Source organism: Salvelinus alpinus, chromosome 29, assembly GCF_045679555.1.
Source record: "Salvelinus alpinus chromosome 29, SLU_Salpinus.1, whole genome shotgun sequence".
NCBI classification, from domain to species: domain Eukaryota; kingdom Metazoa; phylum Chordata; class Actinopteri; order Salmoniformes; family Salmonidae; genus Salvelinus; species Salvelinus alpinus.
Genome location: NC_092114.1, coordinates 45,250,089 through 45,272,692, shown reverse-complemented (window position 1 = coordinate 45,272,692; position 22,604 = coordinate 45,250,089). Strand labels below are relative to the sequence as shown.

At 42.2% G+C, this 22,604-nt stretch overlaps 1 protein-coding gene across 1 annotated transcript in view; it reads left to right on the top strand.

Moving 5' to 3' along the window:
- Nucleotides 1-22,247, top strand: part of snx27a (sorting nexin 27a) — a 33,752-nt gene extending 11,505 nt beyond the window's left edge. The window contains exons 3-13 of the mRNA XM_071374752.1: nucleotides 1,574-1,766; nucleotides 2,353-2,417; nucleotides 2,503-2,607; nucleotides 9,466-9,544; nucleotides 9,854-10,017; nucleotides 12,087-12,176; nucleotides 16,447-16,596; nucleotides 16,764-16,892; nucleotides 19,654-19,713; nucleotides 21,395-21,443; nucleotides 22,042-22,247. Coding sequence (XP_071230853.1) covers nucleotides 1,574-1,766; nucleotides 2,353-2,417; nucleotides 2,503-2,607; nucleotides 9,466-9,544; nucleotides 9,854-10,017; nucleotides 12,087-12,176; nucleotides 16,447-16,596; nucleotides 16,764-16,892; nucleotides 19,654-19,713; nucleotides 21,395-21,443; nucleotides 22,042-22,109 — 1,152 coding nt within the window. The 3' untranslated portion in view covers nucleotides 22,110-22,247. The remainder of the gene's footprint in view (nucleotides 1-1,573; nucleotides 1,767-2,352; nucleotides 2,418-2,502; nucleotides 2,608-9,465; nucleotides 9,545-9,853; nucleotides 10,018-12,086; nucleotides 12,177-16,446; nucleotides 16,597-16,763; nucleotides 16,893-19,653; nucleotides 19,714-21,394; nucleotides 21,444-22,041) is intronic.
- The last annotated feature ends 357 nt before the right edge of the window (nucleotides 22,248-22,604 follow it).

Genomic DNA, 22,604 nt, shown 5'->3' with positions numbered 1-22,604 from the left:
GTTTTGACTGGCCACTATTTAAGAGGATCCCAGCTTTCTTATGCTGCTATATTTATTGCTCAATTCTTAAAATTAAGCACATTCATCCACTTTACAAAGGCATCACGTGAGTTTCAAGTTTGGGGAAGCTAATTTTCACCATAAAAATGTGCTGGTTGAGAGAATGCCAAGAGTGTGCAAAGCTGTTATCAAGGCAAAGGGTGGCGGCTACTTTGATGAATCCCAAAAATGAAATATATTTTGATTTGTTTCACACATTTTTGTTACTGCATGTTATTTCATAGTTTTTGATGTCTTCACTATTATTCTACAATGTAGAAAATAGTCAAAATAAAGAAAAACCCTGGAATGAGTAGGTGTGTCCAAACGTATTTTTTAATTTAACAAGGTAAGCCAGTTGAGAACAAGTTCTCGTTTACAACTGCGACCTGGCCAAGATAAAGCAAAGCAGTGTGACAAAAACAACAACAGAGTTAAACATAAACAAACGTAGAGTCAATAAGACAATAGAAAAATATATGTACAGTATGTGCAAATGTAGAAGATTAGGGAGGTAAGGTAATAAATAGGCCATAGAGGCAAAATAATTACAATTTAGCATTAACACTGGAGTGATAGATGTGCAGCTGATGATGTGCAAGTAGAGATGCTGTGGTGCAAAAAGATAAATAACAATATGGGGATGAGGCAGTTGGGTGTGCTATTTACAGATTGGCTGTGTACAGGTACAGTGATCGGTAAGCTGCTCTGACAGCTGATGCCATTTTAGACGGCTGATGCCATTTTAGAGTGGCTTTTTGTCCCCAGCACAAGGTTCACCTGTGAAAAGATCATGCTGTTTAATCAGCTTCTTTATTTGTTTATTTATTTAAATTATTTTTTTATTTCACCTTTTTAACCAGGTAGGCCAGTTGAGAACAAGTTCTCATTTACAACTGCGACCTGGCCAAGATAAGGCAAAGCAGTGCGACAAAAACAACAACACAGAGTTACACATGGGATTAACAAACGTACAGTCAATAACACAATAGAAACATCTATATACTGTGTGTGCAAATGAAGTAAGGCAATAAATAGGACAATAGTGGCGAAGTAATGACAATTTAGCAATTTACACTGGAGTGATATATGTACAGATGATGATGTGCAAGTAGATATATACTGGTGTACAAAAGAGCAGGAAAAACAAATATGGGGTTGAGGTAGGTAGTTGGTGGTGTACAACTTTTGACTGGTGTGTGTGTTATGGGATTGGAAATGATGCAGACATTTACATTGATGGAAGCTACAATCTGTCTGCAATATTAAAGCTGATCTATCACCTAAACATTTTTTTTTTTAACTGTACAGCGAAGCCTTATCATTACTACAAATGTTTTTCTAGGCACACTGGTGTTCCCAAATTTAAGTCCCGGTCACACAACAAATATATTTAGAAGCATATGCAACCAAAATGGTCGTACTTTAGAGCCCTGTGTACATGTCTCATCTTTTACAAGTGAATACTGTGCATCATTTCCCCTGTGTTCTGTCATATTCCACCTTACCGCTCACCTCGGTCTGTTCCCTACAGGTGTACAACGTGTACATGTCGGGCAGGCAGCTGTGCTCCAAGCGCTACCGGGAGTTTGCTATCCTGAACCAGAACCTGAAGAGGGAGTTTGCCAGTTACACCTTCCCCAAGATCCCAGGGAAGTGGCCCTTCTCCCTGTCTGAGCAGCAGCTGGACACACGCCGCAGGGGCCTGGAGGAGTACCTGGAGAGAGGTGAGAGAGAGAGAGAAGGAAGCAAAGGTAGAGAAAGAGGTAGAGTGTACCTGTAGAGAATTGAGGAGAGTTAAGGAAAAAAACTTATAGATGGCCACTTAATTCCCTTCAATGATGTGTAATGCTGACATGCAGATAGTGCCTATAGCTCCAACACCACAGGTATCATATTACACATAGAGATGTGTATATATTACTATGAAGTTCTATTTCATTCTGTGGTATTACACCCCTTCCATATGTCAGTGCTGGAGATCAGTTGAGGAGAGATGAAAAACAGCACATGCTTTATTTTTGGAATGCCTGTGTGAGTTAATTGGAGGAACAAGTAGCACAGAAATCTGAGTTTTTGGAGAAGTGAGAAACCACGTATGCTGTAATGCAGTGTGTCGAACTCCAAGATGGAGAGCTATCTCCTGCAGACAGATGGCAAATCATTGCAATACTTGTGGAATGCCCTGGAATGTGTATGTACCGGTAATATAACTGCAGTGCACATTGTGTCCAACTTCAAGTGTGCACGTGAATGCAATATGGTAAGATGACCTTTTGCTCTCTCTCTTTCTCTTATTTTCTCCTTCTGTAGTTTGTTCAGTACGGGTGATTGGTGAGAGTGACATCATGCAGGAATTCCTTTCTGAATCAGATGAGGTACGTTTGTGCAGGCAGTTTCCGTAGCCCCAGGAGAGCATCTTAAAACACACACACTGATACTCCCCTTTCCTTTCTCTGTCAGAATTACAATGGCGTTTCAGACGTGGAGCTGCGGATAGCTCTGCCAGACAAGACCATCCTCTCTGTTAGGGTGCGCAAGAACAGCACAACTGACCAAGTCTACCAGGTATAGAACCGTTTTTATAGAGAAGTTCCTCACTTGTAGTCAAATATATGCTGACCAAACCGGGCGAGCGCATGTTCATTTTGGTACCCCGACACCAGACACGATCAGGACACCCAGGTTGAAATATCAAAACAAACTCTGAACCAATTATATTAATTTGGGGACAGGTCGAAAAGCATTAAACATTTATGGCAATTTAGCTAGCTAGCTTGCTGTTGCTAGCTAATTTGTCCTGGGATATAAACATTGGGTTGTTATTTTCCCTGAAACGTCCTCTACTCCGACACAGATAAAACGGTCAACCGAATTCCTTTCTCGTCATCTCTCCTCCTTCCTCAGGCTTCTTTTTTACTTCTTTGGCGGTTGGCAACCAACTTTACGGGGCGTTACTACAACCGACTGGAGTGTGGATGTCGGTTCATCTTTCAATCACCCACGTGGGTATATGCTCTTAAAACCAATGAGAAGATGGGAGAGGCCGGACTTGCAGCGCGTTGAGTGTCACAAATAGAACCTATTTCTATTTTAGCGCCTGGCCACGCAGACGCTCGCAAGCAGTGCGGGTGCAATGTCTGAATAACGTGTACATTTATTTTGCGACGCGAGCGGTGTGGTCAGCATGTGTAACCATTTTGGTTGCATATGCTCCTAAATATTGTGCTGTGCGACCTGAAATGTTATTTTGGGAGCACCTGTGCACCAACAAAAAAAAAATCACCCAGATAATTGTTGTAATGATTAGGCTTCGCTGTACCGTTGTTACCGAGTGCCCCAGAGAAATTGGTCTCTGCCTAGAAAACTGCTCGAACTAGCCTTTTATTCAAGCCATTATTAGAGGGACAGCACAAAGCACGAACAAGGTCGAGAGGGAGAGGAGTTGGCAGCCCCCGATGGTACCACTGGACACCGGTGCTATGGCGCTGGCATTTTCCACCTCTCAAAACATACTGCTAATAAAGTTAACAGAGCACTAACTAGTTTAGATAGCTACTGTAATGAATAGCTACAGTGCCTTCAGAAAGTATTCGCACCCCTCGACTTTTTCCACATTTTGTTGTTACAGCCTGAATTTAAAATGGATTAATTTGACATTTTGTATCACTGGCCTACACACAATACCCCATAATTGGAATTGTGTTTTTCAAATTTTTTTGTCCATAAGTATTCAACCCCTTTGTTATCGCAAGCCTAAATAAGTTCAGGAGTAAACTTTTGATTAACAAGTCACAAGTTGCATGGACTCACTCTGTGTGCAATAAGTGTTTAATATTATTTTTTTAATGACTACCTCGTCTCTGTAGCCCACACATACAATTATCTGTAAGGTCCCTCAGTTGATCATTGAATTTCAAACACAGATTCAACCACAAAGACCAGGGATGTTTTCCAATGCCTCGCAAAGATGAGCACTTATTGGTAGATGGGTAAAAAAAGCAGACATTGAATATTCCTTTGCGCATGGTGAAGTTATTTTATCTTTGGATGGTGTATCAATACACCGTCACTACAAAGATACAGGCGTCCTTCCTAACTCAGTTGCCAGAGAGGAAGGAAACCGCTCAGGGAATTCACCATGAGGCCAATGGTGACTTTAAAACAGTTACGGAGTTTAATGGTTGTGATGGGAGAAAATTGAGGAAGGATCAAGAACATTGTAGTTACTCCGCAATACAAACCTAATTGACAGAGTGAAAAGAAGGAAGCCTGTACAGAATATTCCAAAACATGCATCCAGTTTGCAACAAGGCACTAAAGTAATACTTACTGCGAAAAATGTGGCAAAGCAATTCACTTTGTCCTGAATATATAGTGTTATGTTTGGGGCAAGTCCACTACAACACATTACTGAGTAGCACTCTCTATATTTTCAAGAATAGTGGTGGCTGCATCATGTTATGGGGGTGCTTGTAATTCTTAAGAACTAGGGAGAATTTCAAGATAAAGAAAAAATAAGGAATGGGAGCTAATCACGGGCAAAATCCTAGAGGAAAACCTGGAACAGTATGCTTTCCACCAGACCCTGGGAGATGAATTCACCTTTCAGCAGGACAATAACCTAAAGCACAAGGCCAAATATACACTGGAGATGCTTACCAAGACGACATTGAATGTTCCTGAGTGGCTTAGTTTTGACTTACATGGAGTGTACAAAACATTGCTCTTTCCATGACAGACTGACCAGGTAAATCCAGGTGAAACTATGATCCCTTATTGATGTCCACTTCAATCTGTGTAGATGAAGGGGAAGGATTTTTAAGCCTTGATAAAATTGAGACATGGATTGTGTGTGCCATTCTGTGATTGAAGTGCCTTTTGAACAGGTTATGTTAGTAGGTACCAGGCGCACCAGTTTGAGTGTGTCAAGAACTGCAACGGTGCTGGGTTTTTCACGCTCAGCATTTTCTCTGTGTATATCAAGAATGGTTCACCACCCAAAGGATATCTAGCCAACTTGAAGCATTGGAGTCAGCATTCCTGTGGAACAATTGACACCTTGTAGAGTCCATGCCCTGACGAATTGAGGCTGTTCTGAGGGCAAAAGGGGGTGCAACTCAATATTAGGAAGGTGTTAATCAGTAAATTAGACATTGAAGTTGAACCCTGTAAGAATCTTGCATCTACAGTGCATTTGGGAAGTATTCAGACCCCTTTTTCCACATTGTGACGTTACAGCCTTATTCTAAAATTGATTAAATTGTTTTTTCCCCTCACCAATCTACACACAATACCCCATAATGACAAAGCAAAACGTTTTTTATTTTATTTTTGCAAATGTTTTAAAAATGTTACTGAAACGTCACATTTACATAAGTATTCAGACCATTTACTCAGTACTTTGTTGAAGAACCTTTGGCAGCGATTACAGCCTCGAGTGTACTTGGGTATGACGCTACAAGCTTGGCACACCTGTATTTAGGGAGTTTCTCCCATTCTTTGCAGATCCTCTCAAGCTCTGTCAGGTTGGATGGAGAGTGTTGCTGCACAGCTATTTTCAGGTCTCTCCAGAGATGTTTGGTTGGGTTCAAGTCCAGGCTCTGGCAGGGCCACTCAAGGACATTCAGATACTTGTCCCGAAGCCACTCTTGCGTCGTCTTGGCTGTGTGCTTAGGGTCGTTGTACAGTCGTGGCCAAAAGTTTTGAGAATGACACAAATATTAACTTCCACAAAGTTTGCTGCTTCAGTGTCTAGATATTTTTGTCAGATGTTACTATGGAATACTGAAGTATAATTACGAGCATTTCATAAGTGTCAAAGGCTTTTATTGACAATTACATGAAGTTGATGCAAAGAGTCAATATTTGCATTGTTGAACCTTCTTTTTCAAGACCTCTGCAATCTGCCCTGGCATGCTGTGAATTAACTTCTGGACTACACCCTGACTGATGGCAGCCCATTCTTGCATAATCAATGCTTGGAGTTTGTCAGAATTTGTGGGTTTTTGTTTGCCCACCCGCCTCTTGAGTATTGACCACAAGTTCTCAATGGGATTAAGGTCTGGGGAGTTTCCTGGCCATGGACCCAAAATATCGATGTTTTAGTTATCACTTAGTTATCACTTTTGCCTTGTGGCAAGGTGCTCCATCATGCTGGAAAAGGCATTGTTCGTCACCAAACTGTTCCTGGGTGGTTGGGAGAAGTTGCTCTCGGAGGATGTGTTGGTACCATTATTTATTCATGGCTGTGTTCTTAAGCAAAATTGTGAGTGAGCCCACTCCCTTGGCTGAGAAGCAACCCCACACATGAATGGTCTCAGGATGCTTTACCGTTGGCATGACACAGGACTGATGGTAGCGCTCACCTTGTCTTCTCTGGACAAGCTTTTTTCCAGATGCCCCAAACAATCGGAAAGGGTATTCATCAGAGAAAATCACTTAACCCTAGTCCTCAGCAGTCCAATCCCTGTACCTTTTGCAGAATATCAGTGTGTCCCTGATGTTTTTCCTGGAGAGAAGTGGCTTCTTTGCTGCCCTTCTTGACACCAGGCCATCCTCCAAAAGTCTTTGACTCACTGTGCGTGCAGATGCACTCACACCTGCCTGCTGCCATTCCTGAGCAAGCTCTGTACTGGTGGTGCCCCGATCCCGCAGCTGAATCAACTTTAGCAGACGGTCCTGGCGCTTGCTGGACTTTCTTGGGAGCCCTGAAGCCTTCTTCACAACAATTGAACCGCTCTCCTTGAAGTTCTTGATGATCCAATAAATGGTTGATTTAGGTGCAATCTTACTGGCAGCAATATCCTTGCCTGTGAAGCCCTTTTTGTGCAAAGCAATGATGACGGCACGTGTTTCCTTGCAGGTAACCATGGTTGACAGAGCAAGAACAATGATTCCAAGCACCACCCTCCTGTTGAAGCTTCCAGTCTGTTATTCGAACTCAATCAGCATGACAGAGTGATCTCTAGCCTTGTCCTCGTCAACACTCACACCTGTGTTAACGAGAGAATCACTGACATGTCAGCTGGTCCTTTTGTGGCAGGGCTGAAATGCAGTGGAAATGTTTTTGGGGGATTCAGTTCATTTGCATGGCAATTCATCTGATCACTCTTCATAACATTCTGGAGTATATGCAAATTGCCATCATACAAACTGAGGCTGCAGACTTTGTGAAAATGTATATTTGTGTCGTTCTCAAAACTTTTGGCCACGACTGTACTGTTGGAAGGTGAACATTCGCCCCAGTTTGAGGTCCTGAGTGCTCTGGAGCAGGTTTTCATCAAGGATCTCTGTGTACTCCTTTCATCTTTCCCTCTATGCTGACTAGTCTCCATGCCACTGAAAAACATCCCCACAGCATGATGATGCTGCCACCACCATGCTTCACAGTAGGGATGGTGCCAGGTTTCTTCCAGATGTGATGCTTGGCATTCAGGCCAAAGAGTTCAATCTTAGTATCATCAGATCAGAGAATATTGTTTCTCATGGTCTGAGAGTCTTTAGGTGCCTTTTGGCAAACTCCAAGCGGACTGTCGTGTCTTTTTACTGAGGAGTGGCTTACCATAAACACCTGATTGGTGGAGTGTTGCAGAGATGGTTGTCCTTTTGGAGGTTCTCTCATCTTCACAGAGGAACTCTAGAGCTCGATATGTGGAACGCTAACGTCCCACTTGGCCAAAAGCCAGTAAAAATGCAGAGCGCCAAATTCAAATAATTTACTATGAAAATCTAACTTTCATGAAATCACACATGAAAGACACCAAATTAAAGCTACACTTGTTGTGAATCCAGCCAACATGTCAGAATTCAAATAGGCTTTTCGGCGAAAGCAAACGATGCTATTATCTGAGGATAGCAACAGAGTAAACAAAGAGAGAGAAGCATATTTCAACCCTGCAGGCGCGACACAAAACACAGAAATAAAAATATAATTCATGCCTTACCTTTGACGAGCTTCTGTTGTTGGCACTCCAATTATGTCCCATAAACATCACAAATGGTCCTTTTGTTCGATTAATTCCGTCGATATATATCCATTTATTTGGCGCGTTTGATCCAGAAAAACACAGGTTCCACTTGTGCAACGTGACTACAAAATATCTCAAAGGTTACCTGTAAACCTTGCCAAAACATTTCAAACTACTTTTGTAATACAACTTTAGGTATTTTTTTACTTAAATAATCGATAAAATTGAAGACGGGATGATCTGTGTTCAATACAGGATTAAAACAAACTGTAGCTAGCTTTCTGGTCACGCGCCTCTAACAAACAGTACACTTCAAGTGACCCTCGTTCAAGATGGCCGTACTTCTTCATTACACAAAGGGGAAAAAATCTACCAATTTCTAAAGACTGTTGACATCCAGTGGAAGCGGTAGGAACTGCAAGACGGTCAATTAGAAATCTGTATTCCCAATGAAAACCCATTGAAAAGAGTGACCTCAAAAAAAAAGAAAAAATCTGAATGGTTTGGCCTCGGGGTTTCGCCTGCTAAATAAGTTCTGTTATACTCACAGACATGATTCAAACCGTTTTAGAAACTTCAGAGTGTTTTCTATCCAAAATAATATGCATATCTTATCTTCTGGGGATGAGTAGCTGGCAGTTGAATTTGGGTATGCTTTTCATCCATACGTGAAAATGCTGCCCCCCTATCCTAGAGAAGTTAATATGCTCCAGTACTTTTCAAACTGTTCGTATACACCCTTTTAAAGAGACAATTTTCAATGTAATGCATCTCAGTAGGTAAATAGAGATTGTACACAATGTAGAAACGTAATTTCACCAATTACAGTTTTTTGTATCAATTTAGCATTGTAATAAACAAATCTTTACAGGGCTACATATTAGTTAAAAAAATAAAGTAAAACTGATCCTAGATCAGCACTCCTACTGAGACACTATGTCGATATGGGCCCTGTTCAGGAGGATGTAACATTACAGAACTTTCAGATAGCAATCATATCATTTGTACAATTTCTGTGTCAGATATGATAGGGAAATGTCAGCTCTATTAATTATATTTATATCTGCAACATTCAGTACACCACTGAATGCACCCCTGATTTAACCAATCAATAATAATAATACATTTTGTTTTAAGAGCTTTTCAAGATGCCCAAAGTCACTTTACATACACCATGAAATCAGCAGGATAAACAAAATAACATATTAAAATAAGTATATAAAAGTACGCTAAACAGGATAGATTAACCATGGAGATATTCATCAAATCATCATGACCCTGGTTAGTTGAATCATCAGGTGGGTTAATGCTGGGCTGGGACAAAGGCTTGCACTCCCAGGACCAGAGTGTCTAACACTCGATCAATATCAATACATGGCTCTTATGCGACTGAATGGTGCTTAAATATCAATAATTGATAGGCCGCCACTGTACTTTCCCTCTCTCTATTCCCCAGGCTTTAGTGATGAAGGTTGGTATGGACAGCATCATGGCCAGCTACTTTGCCCTCTTTGAAGTCATCAACCACTCCTTTGGTAAGACCATTCATCTGTTTATTCATTCATTTATTTTGGAGTCCACAGCTACTCCATGTACCGACCCCTTTACCTTTCACCTTTACTCTTCTGATCAGTACAGTTGCATCTCAGTAGTCTAAAGTGGCTTCCTCTCCCGGTCTCCTTCCATTCAACTGCACCGATCTGAAATGACGGGAAGGAGACGAGGAAGCGAAACCTCTCTAGTCTATTGAGATGCACCCTCCAGTCAGTTTGTAGACTACTATATTTTTTTAACGGTATGGAAATAAATAGGCTGCCCCTCTCCACCTCTCCATCTTTCCCTAGTGCGAAAACTGGCCCCCAACGAGTTTCCCCACAAGCTGTACGTGCAGAACTACACATCAGCTGTGCCGTGCACCTGTCTGGCCCTCCGCAAGTGGCTTTTCACATCTCAGGAGGAGGAACTTCTCAGGGACAACCCGCTGGCCGTCCACTACTGCTTCCACCAGGTAAGGGCTCCCTCTTGGTAGTCACCTGGAATGCATTTCAATTAACAGGTGTGTATTGTTAAAAGTTAATTAGTGGAATTTCTTTCCTCAATGCGTTTGAGCCAATCAGTTCTGTTTTGACAAGGTAGGGGTGGTATACAGAAGATGGCCCTATTTGGTAAAAGACCAAGTCCTTATTATGGCAAGAACAGCTCAAATAAGCAAAGAGAAATGACAGTCCATTACTTTAAGACATGAAGGTTAGTCAATGCGGAACATTTCAAGAACTTTGGAAGTTTCTTCAAGTGCAGCCGCAAAAACCATCAAGCGTTATGATGAAACTGGCTCTCATGAGGACCGCCACAGGAAACGAAGACCCAGAGTTACCTCTGCTGCAGAGGATAAGTTCATTAGAGTTACCAAATAAATGCTTCATAGAGTTCAAGTAACAGACATCTCAACATAAACTGATCAGTGGAGACTATGTGAATCAGGCCTTCATGTTCGAATTGCTGCAAAGAAACCACTGTTAAAGGACACCAATTAGAAGAAGAGACTTGCTTGGGTCAAGAAACATGAGCAATGGACATTAGACCGGTGGAAATCGGTCCTTTGGTCTGACATTTTTGGTTCCAACTGCCGGGTCTTTGTGAGACGCAGAGTACGTGAACGGATGATCTCCGCATGTCAAGGCACACTTAACCAGCATGTCTACCACAGCATTCTGCAGCGATACGCCATCCCATCTGGTTTGGGCTTAGTGGGACTATCATTTGTTTTTCAACAGGACAATGACTCAACACACCTCTAGCCTGTGTATGGGCTATTTGACTGAGAAGGAGAGTGATGGAGTGCTGCATCAGATGACCTGGCCTCCACAATTTGAGATGGTTTGGGATCAGTTGGACTGCGGAGTGAAGAAAAAGCAGCCAACAAGTGCTCAGCATATGTGGGAACTCCTTCAAGACTGAAAAGCATTCCAGGTGAAGCTGGTTGAGAGAATGCCAAGAGTGCAAAGCTGTCATCAAGGCAAAGGGTGGCTACTTTGAAGAATTTAAAATCTGAAATATATTTAGATTTGTTTAACACTTTTTTTGGTTACTACATGATTCCATATGCTATTTAATAGTTTTGATGTCTTCACTATTATTCTACAATGTAGAAAATAGTAAAAATAAAGAAACCCTTGAATGATAGGTGTGTCCAAACTTTCGACTGGTACTGTGTATTATTATTATTATCTGGGTTACTGTATTCAGGGCCTAAAATGTACGTTTTCTTTTAAAAACTGTTGCATGTAGATGGATACATTTTTTTAACCAAACTGTCAGCTGAGACAAAATATTCAGCTGCCCCTTTAAGGGCGGGAGGTTCCCGTGATAACGGGGCCAATGAAGTTGTCAAGTGTGTCTGAGATTTGGGATCTGACTAGGCTGAAGCAGCAGACTCAAACTAACATTGAAATACAACCGAGCTTGTGAACAATGTAAATAGCCAAGAAAATCTCGCTTTGTAGACTTTCCAGCGAGTTAGACCAACTTTTATGCCTGTGTGCAGCGCCTCCAAAAATGAATCGATCAGCACTTCACTGTGTGCACAGTTACCCAGCCAGGCAGTGTTGCTGCGTGAGGTGGAATATAGGATTTGTATTTCTTTGTGCGATTAGCAGCTACAGTATGAAACAAAACAGCAGAATTACTTTTTTAAACATCTACTGCAGCATTTTCTTGCTAGAAAATTTCAACTCGCACATGTGCTCATACTTGACTTTTGACTTTATTTGTTATGCGAATGTAATACTCGCACTGTAGAGCCCTTCAAGTTTACTATCCTCCACGTGGCTGGTGAAAGGCATTCATACCTAAATCTATCCTCATTTGGCAGGTGGCAAATGTTAATTTTATGCTCTGCTGTATTACTGGTCCTGAGTCAGTGTTAGGCTACTGTATAATACTGATCTGTGGTCAGTTTCAATGATATTATCGCCCACTACTGCTTCCCAGTGCCACTGCTCTGAGGTCAGTGCTAGATTAGATGAAATGTGGTCTCTAACAAAGCCCCTTTCTCTCTCTCTCTCTCTGTCTGCTAAGGCATTGGATGACGTGAAGAAGGGATTCATCAAAACAGAAGACAATTCTTACCAGCTGACGAAACTGGCAGAGCAGCGCAAGATGGCCATGGTTAGTCCCTTTTTCTAGTCTCTCGTTTCTATTCTCTTCCCATTGCAAGTGGTCCTCTGTAGCTCAGTCGGTAGAGCATGGCGCTTGCAACACCAGGATAGTGGGTTTGATTCCTGGTACCACACGTACGTAAAATGTATGCATGCATGACTAAGTCGCTTTCGATTAAAGCGTCTGCTAAAAATGGCATATATTATTACAACTCATAAACAGTATGAGAATGTGTGGGTCAATGATGTATAACAGTGTTTCACATACTTTTTATAGTTCCGTACCTCTTCAAACATTCAACCTCCAGTTGCGTACCCCCTCTAGCACCAGGGTCAGCGCACTCTCAAATGTTGTTTTTTTGCCATAATTTTAAGCCTGCCACACACACACTATAAGATACATTTGTTTAACATAAGAACTCGTGGGAAGTGACAAAGACCTCTTATAGGACCAGGGCACAAATAATAATGAATAATAATAATCAATAATTTTGCTCTTTATTTAGCCATCTTACATATAAAACCGTATTTGTTCATCAAAAATTGTGAACAACTCACCACATGTTAATGAGAAGGGTGTGCTTGAGAGGATGCACATAACTCTGCAATGTTGGGTTGTATTGGAGAGAGTCTGTCTTAAATAATTTTCCACACACAGTCTGTGCCTGTATTTACTTTTCATGCTAGTGAGGGCTGAGAATCCACTCTCACATAGGTACGTGGTTGCAAAGGGCATCAATGTCTTAACAGCACGATTTGCCAAGGCAGGATATTCTGAGCGCAGCCCAATCCAGAAATTTGGCCGTGGCTTCTGATTTAAATTCAATTTTCACAGAACCGCTTGTTGCAATTTCGATGAGGCGCTCCTGTTCAGATATAGGTAAGTGGACTGGAGGCAGGGCATGAAAGGGATAACAAATCCAGTTGTTTGTGTCATCCGTTTCGGGAAAGTACTTGCGTAATTGAGCACCCAACTCACTCAGGTGCTTCGCTATATCAAATTTGACATTGTCCATAAGCTTGAGTTCATTTGCACACAAAAATCACACAATGATGGAAAGATCTGTGTGTTGTCCTTGTTAATGCAGACAGAGAAGAGCTCCAACTTTAATCATAGCCTCAATTTTGTCTCACACATTGAATATAGTTGCGGAGAGTCCCTGTAATCCTAAATTCAGATCATTCAGGCAAGAAAAAACATCACCCAGATAGGCCAGTCGTGTGAGAAACTCGTCATCATGCAAGCGGTCAGACGTGAATATGATGGTCAGTAAAAGGAACTTTTAAGCTAATCTCTCAATTCAAAAAAACGTGTCAATACTTTCCCCCTTGATAACCAGCGCACTTCTGTATGTTGTTAAAGCGTTACATGGTCACTGCCCATATCATTGCATAGTGCAGAAAATACACGAGAGTTCAGGGGCTTTGCTTTGTAGTGTCCAAAACATCTTTCAAGCTGTCAGGCATTCCCTTGGCAGCAAGAGCCTCGGTGGATGCTGCATTGTACCCAAGTGGCATCGGGAGCAACTGCTTGCATGTCCCAGCCATATCCGCGGCAGCAGGAAGAATTAAGTCCTCTTCAATGGTATGGGGCTTGCCTGTCCTAGCCACTCGGTAGCTCACCATATAAGACGCTTCTAGACCCTTCTTATTAATGGTATCTGTTGCTTTTATACATGTCTTAATTCTCGCTCAAAAAACTCCCGTGGCTTATTTTTCGAATTTCAAAAATGTTGTTTCTAAATGTCTGTGCAAGAGTGGTTTCATCGAGTTGTGAGAGTGCTTTTGCATATATAACACACGTGGCTGAGGAAAGGCACTACTCCCAATATAAGTGAACCCCAAATCAATGTAGTTCTCATCATATTTGCGCCTCTTTGATGGTGCAACGTCCCCGTCTGTTGTTCGGTGCTTTCCCGGGTAAGGGGACAGTAGCTCTTCGGCTGCAACCGATTCACAACTGTCAGTTTCCATGCTAGCTGGGCTAACAACATGTAGAATTACTGATGCTAGCATTGGATGTCCTCGTGGAAGCAGAACAACTTGCTGTCGACAGGTGCTGGTGTAGTACTGCTGGTAGTAGCAGTACTACCAGTAGTTATGTGTGTCTATGGACACGGGCCTTACTTTTTTTTACCATTTATCCATTTTCGAGCAAACGGAATGAGCAGCAGCTACGTTTGGCTACATAAGGACCGTTAGTGGAATTACCACGAGAGAGTAACGGTTAATGTGATTGGATGTTAATTATTTGACTAGGCTACCTGTATTTGTCATTGTTGTTATTTTGCTGAACACTAGATGGTTTCATTTTATTTTTAGCAGTGAAACGAGGCTACTCAGTCGCGAGAGGAAAAACTTCACCCAAATTTATAGCCCCGTTGGAAAATATAAATGGACTGTTTGAAAATGTGAAGATTACAAAAAAATATAAAATGTGAATCACATTTTTATTTGGCGTACCTCTGACCGCATTGCGCAGTGCCCAGTTTGGGAATACCTAATGTATAAGGTGAAAACTATTTGAAAAGGGAAAACTATTTAATTTGAAACACTTTATGTTCCCTATGCACTTTCGGGATTTGTCGCAATTTTTTTTTTTAAACATGTTTTTTTTATGTGATTGTTAAATTGACCTTCTAAAAAAAGAGTAATTCTGTGCGACCATAAAAAAAAATCTGACCATTATTTCATGTAAAGAAGTATTCAACCTTATTTAACATTAAGTTTATAAGTCACAGTATTATTTTAAAAAATCCACTTATGACTGGATAACCCCTCATTTTGAATGACTGTCTACTACAACAGGGCTGCCCAACCCTATTTCTGGAGAGCTACTGTCCTGTAGGTTTTCAGTCCAATGCTAATATAGCGTATCTGGTTCAGCTAGTTAAGGTCTTGTTGAGCAGCTAATTAGTAGAATCCGATGTGTTAAATTAAGGTTGGACTGAAAACCCACAGGACGGTAGATCTCCAGGACGGTAGATCTCTACATTTTACAGAAATGCATTTTTTTCTCTTATAGACTCACCTGACTCTGCATTGTTTAAACAATAACATAATTTCATTGTTTTTTAACACTAAAAACACTGGTCGCACCGCATTACTATTTGTGATGGTGTCATTTTTTTTTTTTTAGGCAGATCAAATCAAATGTGCCGACCTTACAGTGAAATTCTTACTTACAAGCCCTTAACCAACAATGCCGTTTTAAGAAAAACAAATGTTAAGTAAATAATAGATAAGTTAAAAATAACAAATAATTTAAGAGCAGCAGTAAAATAACAGTAGCGAGGCTTTATACAGGGGGTACCGGTACAGAATCAATGTGCGGAGGCACAGGTTAGTCGAGGTAATATGTACATGTAGATAGAGTTGTAGTGACTATGCATAGGTAATAAACAGAGAGTAGCAGCAGTGTAAAAGAGAGGTGTGGGGGGGGGGGTGCAAGTAGTCTGGGTAGCCATTTGATTAGATGTTCAGGAGTCTAATGGCTTGGGGTAGAAGCTGTTAAGAAGACTTTTGGACTTAGACTTGGAGCTCCGGTACCGCTTGCAGAGAGAACAGTTTGACTAGAGTGGCTGGAGTCTTTGACAATTTTTAGGGCCTTCCTCTGACACCGCCTGGTATAGAGGTCCTGGATGGCAGGAAGCTTGGCCCCAGTAATGTACTGGGCCGTACGCACTACCCTCTGTAGTGCCTTGCGGTCGGAGGCTGAGTAATTCTACGTTCAAACATTTAAAATAATTAAATGCATAAAAACTGTATTATTCGACATATTACAATTTTAAGAAAAAGTAAGGTGTTTCTGTGCAATATCTTTTAAAGACAGTAATCTCCACATTGCGTAGACACATTTCTAATATTAAAACATCAACAGATGTGATTTAATTACAAGATTAAATGTTTGAATCTCATGAATTGTTTGAACAATTAAAGACAAAGAAATGATCACTTTGTAGCAGAAGTTGTAACACAAACTCATTGAAGTTGACAATAATCAAACTTGCATTCTTAAAACAGTGTGTTTTGATGTCGCACTAGTGTGACATGAAAGCAGCCCAGTCTGTGTCGGACAGCTGAGATGCTCTTAAGCTGAAGGGCTCAGGCTCACTGATCAGTGACTTCACATCTCCTTCATAGTAGATGTCTGGCACAGAGGGCTATTCTCAGTCAATTTACCTGGGAAAATAAGGGATAAATGAATATGTATATTGAATGTGTACGTGCCTGTTTGGTGCCTACCTGTGTGGTTGATGGCGATCTATCTTGTCTGTCAGTACCTGAGTCTGCTGCGCTCCTGTGAGGGCTACAACGAGGTCATGTTCCCCCACTGCGCCTGTGACTCCCGGAGGAAGGGCCATGTCATCACGGCCATCAGCATGCACCACTTCAAACTGCACGCCTGCACAGAGGACGGCACGCTTGAGGTAAGTGAGATTGGAGTGTGTGTGTGTGTGTATACACTGACTTTTATTGTGTGTGCCGTGCTTCTCTCACATACAGAACAAAAGGAAAAACATTTGAGTGTATGTCTGTGTATACTCTGGCTCATACTCTGTGTATGTACTTACCATTCTCTCTCCCGCCCCATCAGAACCAGGTGATAGCGTTTGAGTGGGTGGAGATGCAGCGCTGGGACACTGACGAGGAGGGCATGGCGTTCTGCTTTGAGTACGCCAGGGGGGAGAAGAAACCTCGCTGGGTCAAGATCTTCACACCATACGTGAGTTTACAATATACAATAAACAAACAAAATACACTAGGATATCTCCCATAAATCACTGCTTTAATATATTCAGCCATCAATGAGCAATTCTCCTTTGCCAAGATGATCCATCCACCTGACAGGAGTGGCATATCAAGAAGCTGATTAAACAGCATGATCATTACACGGGTGCACCTTGTGCTGGGGACAATAAAAGGCCACTCTAAAATGTGCAGTTTTGTCACACAACACAATACCACATTTGTCTCAAATTTTGAGCGAGAATGCAGTTGGCATGCTTACTGAAGGAATGTTCACCAGAGCTGTTGAGAGATAATTAAATGTTCACTTCTCTACCATAAGCCACCTCCGATGTTTTATAGAATTTGTCAGTACGTCCAACCGACATCACAACCGCAGACCACATGTAACCACGCCAGCCCAGGATTTCCACATCCGGCTTCTTCACCTGCTGGATCATCTGGGACCAGCCACCCAGACAGCTAGACAATCCAGCCACCCAGACAGCTGATGAAACTGTGGGTTTGAACAAACAAACAAAGTATTTCTGCACAAACTGTCAGAAACCATCTCAGGGAAGCTCATCTGCGTGCTCGTCGTCCTCACCAGGGTCTTGACCTGACTGCAGTTCGACGTCGTAACCGACTTTAGCGGGCAAATGCTCACCTTCGATGGCCACTGGCAAGCTGGAGAAGTGTGATGTCAATGTTGTGAACAGAGTGCGCGATGGTGGGGTTATGGTTTGGGCAGGCATAAGCTATGAACAACAAACACAATTGCATTTTATCGATGGCAATTTTAATGCACAGAGATACCGTGACGAGATCCTGAGGCCCATTGTCGTGCCATTCTTCCGCCGCCATCACCTCCTGTTTCAGCATAAAGCACCTCCCCATGTTGCAAGGATCTGTATGAAATTCCTGGAAGCTCAATGTCCCAGTTCTTCCATGGCCTTAATACACGCCAGACATGTCACCCATTGAGCATGTTTGGGATGCTCTGGATCGACCTGTACGACAGCGTGTTCCAGTTCCTGCCAATATCCAGCAACTTCGCATAGCCATTGAAGAGGAGTGGGACAACATTCCAATCAACAGCCTGATCACCTCTATGCGAAGGAGATGTGTCGCGCTGCATGAGGCAAATGGTGGTCACACCAGATACTGACTGGTTTTCTGATCCACGCCCCAACATTGTTTTTAAAATATCTGTGACCTTATAACTTGTCCTTGTGGTAAAAATGATGTGGGTAAAACAAAGCACGAATTAAAAGTACGTATCTCAGAGCATCGTAGCACCATTAGGTACAAAAACTTGACTTACCCAGTTGCGGCCCACTTTTTGGAAGCAGGCCACTCGATTTCGTCTCTGCGTTATATTGGCATCGAACATGTCACCCTCCCTAGGAGAGGGGGTGACCTTGATAATTTATTGTTAAAACGAGAGGCTGCCTGGATCTTTAACTTAAAGACCCTTGCTCCCTTCGGTCTCAACGTAGACTTTGATCTGAAGCCATTCTTGTGATTATTGTGACTTTGCCATTGTAATTGTTTGTAAGCTTGTGTAGTCTAAAATGAATCTATGATCGTATGCTATGCATTTGTTTGTTTTTTGTATGCTGTTCTTTGTATGCCATTTTAATATTTGAGAATTAACCAATGATACTCTTGGCCATGATTACAGACACCTGTGTGTCTTTTGACACTATATAAACGAGTCATCCCGCAGTGTTTGTGATTATACCCTGATGAAGACAGCTTGGCTGTCGAAACGTTGGATATTACATTTTTGCATCTGAGCTCCTAGAGTGTGCGGCTCTCCTTTATTTTCAAGTTTTCTACTCCGCTAGCCAGCACCTCGCCTAAATAGGTGTGCGTTTCTTTTTCTTCAAGATATCTGTGACCAACAGATACATATCTGTATTCCCAGTAATGTGAAATCCATAGATAAAGGGCCGAATTTATTTATTTAAATTGACTGATTTCCTTCTATGAACTGTAACATGCTGACCACACTGCTTGCGTCAAGGTGTGCGAGCATTGAAAATAAATGTACGCATACATGTTATTCAATCATTGCACTTCTTTGGACTTTATATGACGATTGGCATCTAACTTTCATAATAAAGGTGTATTCCCACGACCAACCAACCTCAGTTCATCTTTCAATCACCTACGTGGGTATAACCAATGAGGAGATGGCCCGTGGGTAATATGCTTCTATAAACCAATGAGGAGATGGGAGAGGCAGGACTTGCACTGTGTTCAGCGTCACAAATAGAACTGACTTCTATTTTAGTGCTTGGCAACGCAGACGCTCATTGGCGCTCATTACTGCTCGTGCAGAGATGACTAGAAACGATTCAGTTGACCATTTTATGTGTGGATTAATTGTCGGAGTAGAGGACCTTGTTATTTTACCTGAAATGCACAACACAATGTATTTATCCTATCACAAATTAGTTAGCAACGGCAAGCTAGCTAAATAGGACAAAATAGCTAGCAACTGCAAGCTAGCTAGCTAAATTGCCGTAAATGTTTAATGCTTTTCGACCTGTCCCCAAATGAATATAATTGGTTCAGAGTTTGTTTTGATATTTCAACCTGCGTGTCGAGATCGCGTTTGGTGTGGGGGGAAAAAATCAATTGGCGCACGTGGACGCACGGTTTGGACATGGTGTAACTTGCGTTTTTATATTTTTGTTAAGTGTATGTAGAACAGTTCATTCTAACAAAGTGTTTTTGTCGTCTCTCCCCAGTTCAACTACATGCATGAGTGCTTCGAGAGGGTCTTCTGTGAGCTCAAGTGGAGGAAACAGGTAAGAGTCACACCCTTCCTTCTCCTCCAATACACAACTGATTGTATCCCAAATGGCACCTTATTCTCTTTATAGTGCACTACATTTGACAAGGGCCCCTATTAACCGGTCAACAAACGGTTACATTTTATCCAAACAGTAAAATGATGTGACCAACTGAAAATGTATCAGATCGGGCGGCAGGTAGCCTAGTGGTTGCGTTGGGCCAGTAAACGAAAGGTTGCTGGGTTGAAGCCCCGAGCTAACAAGGTAGAAATCTGTCGTTCTGCCCCTGAACAAGGCAGTTAACCCACTGTTCCTAGGCCGTCATTGTAAATAAGAATTTGTTCTTCACTGACTTGCCTAGTTAAAGGTTAAAAAAATATATATAAATTATTAAAGCATGTTTCACTACCAGCTTTTTGAGGTGCTCTCACGCTGGCTGACAGGTGATAAGCAATTTAATTCCACTAAATTATTCAAATGTGCCTCCCGGGTGGCGCAGTGGTCTAGAGCACTGCATCGCAGTGCTATGCTGCGCCACCAGAGTCTGGGTTCGCGCCCAGGCTCTGTCGCAGCCGGCCGCGACCGGGAGGTCCGTGGGGCGACGCACAATTGGCTTAGCGTCGTCCGGGTTAGGGAGGGTTTGGCCGGTAGGGATATCCTTGTCTCATCGCGCTCCAGCGACTCCTGTGGCGGGCCGGGCGCAGTGCGCGCTAACCGAGGGGGCGGGTGCACGGTGTTTCCTCCGACACATTGGTGCGGCTGGCTTCCGGGTTGGAGGCGCGCTGTGTTAAGAAGCAGTGCGGCTAGGTTGGGTTGTGCTTCGGAGGACGCATGACTTTCGACCTTCGTCTCTCCCGAGCCCGTACGGGAGTTGTAGCGATGAGACAAGATAGTAATTACTAGCGATTGGATACCACGAAAAATTGGGGAGAAAAGGGGATAAAAAAAAAAAAAAAAAAAAAAAAAAAAAATTTTTTATTCAAATGTACCTATAGACTGATGAGCATGACCGGTCAACCATTAACATCCCTAGTTTTAAAGCTAGTTTCCTGCAATTCTATGCATTTTGCCATGGCTAATGCAGTGTTCTTTTGATCAAACATAACAAAGTTAATACTGCTCAATTCATTTTTTAATAAAAAAATTATAATTATTCTCCCTGACTGTCTAGCTTTTTTGTTGGTGATTATTAGTTCTTAAAGATTGTAGTATAAAAAAAAAGATATTGGTCCATTATCTTTTCTACATACTTTATATTTTTGACTTTACATACTTTACTGTTTCGACTTAAGCGACCCACCCAAAGATTACAATGGCAGAACAATTCCATTGTCTTACAATGTTGTTTAAATAAAATACATGTTTTATCGTCACACCAGATAGGTGAATTGAAATGCGTTGTTTTACAGGGTCAGCCATAGTAGTATGGCGCCCCTGGAGCAAATTAGGGTTAAGTGCCTTTGTGTGCCTTAAGTGACATTGACAGATTTTTAACCTTGTCGGCTCAGGTATTCGAACCTGCAACCATAGTTACTGGCCCAACGCTCTAACTGCTAGGCTACCTACTGCCCTCACCATTGTAAGAGTTTTAGACAATGGATTTTACAACATTAGGTACTCTAAATGTCCATTTTCCACTCTCTCCGCCAATGGTTATTTTCTAAAACTCTTTCTCCTTTCCCTCTCCACATGTTAGGTTGAAGAGGAAGCCTCTGACAAAGACAACCAGAACTGCAGTAACAACGGTAAGTGTGCTCTGGAAAGCCTTGTTGTCCAACATAAACCACATCAACCGTTCACAATGCTGCTGATAAGAGGCTACTTATTTCACGACTTTTAACAGTCCACTATACTCAGTGACATGAAAGCTTAAAGCAACCCCGTCCAATATTCCCAGTAGGTAAGAATGAGTGAGAACAGAGCAAAGTTGATCATCTCCTGAGGCGAGGTGTACAGGAGCACATATACAGGTGTATGCTTATGAGCATAAAAGAACAGCAGCCATGTGGTCCATATCAAGGTCACTTCCTTCCCAGGCACAAAGATGAATAAACCCAGACTGGCAGGTATTTACCCTGTGGGAGACTGTCATACAGCAAAGGCAAATGAACAGTAAAGTAATATGAATGGGAAATGCAAAGTGACCAGTAAAGACAAGTGAACAGCAAAGGAATGTGAATAGCAAAAGAACAGGAAAGGTAAAGGGCAGCAAGTAACCAGCAAAAGCAGAATTGTAGAGTGGACACTGGACACTATGTCTGCTCTGTTTGTTACATCTGCAGCTTCACTGTCAGGAAGGGAAAGTGGTTGAGTTTGGTGTCTTGAACCTTCTCTCTATTCTAGAATATCTCCCTGCTCTGGAGACACAGAAGGGATGGCGCCATCTAGGGGGCGAGATCGCCACATCCTAAATACTTCCAGAACCAGAATCGGTCCACTCACGCCATCACAGCCACAACCGAGATTGACATCTGCAAAAGAAACAAAAAGAACTTAGGTGATCCACTCCCCAAATGACAACTGGAAACTGATTTTTAAAATCACACAAACCCAGGAATTCTCAGATAGACGACGAGCAATGAAGGAGAAAAAAAAACATTAATGTCATTACTAGATGTTCATAGAATAGCATATACTTTTTCCTCCATGCATCACCCCTCCGACATGGGGCGGGACACTAGCTGAGTTCTGCCACCCCACTGGTTGAGGAAACAGAACAGTACAGTGCGATTGGTCAAGGTTTACACCAGTCTGCGGCACCATTGGAACTCCTTGACGCGATCAACCGATGAAACGCCAGCGAGGGAGCCAGCCGACATCTGCGACGTGATTGTGACGGGCAGCTCTGCCACACGTTTGGTCCGGGCCAATGCTTTCAATGTGCCTCTGGTCTACTGAACTACAAG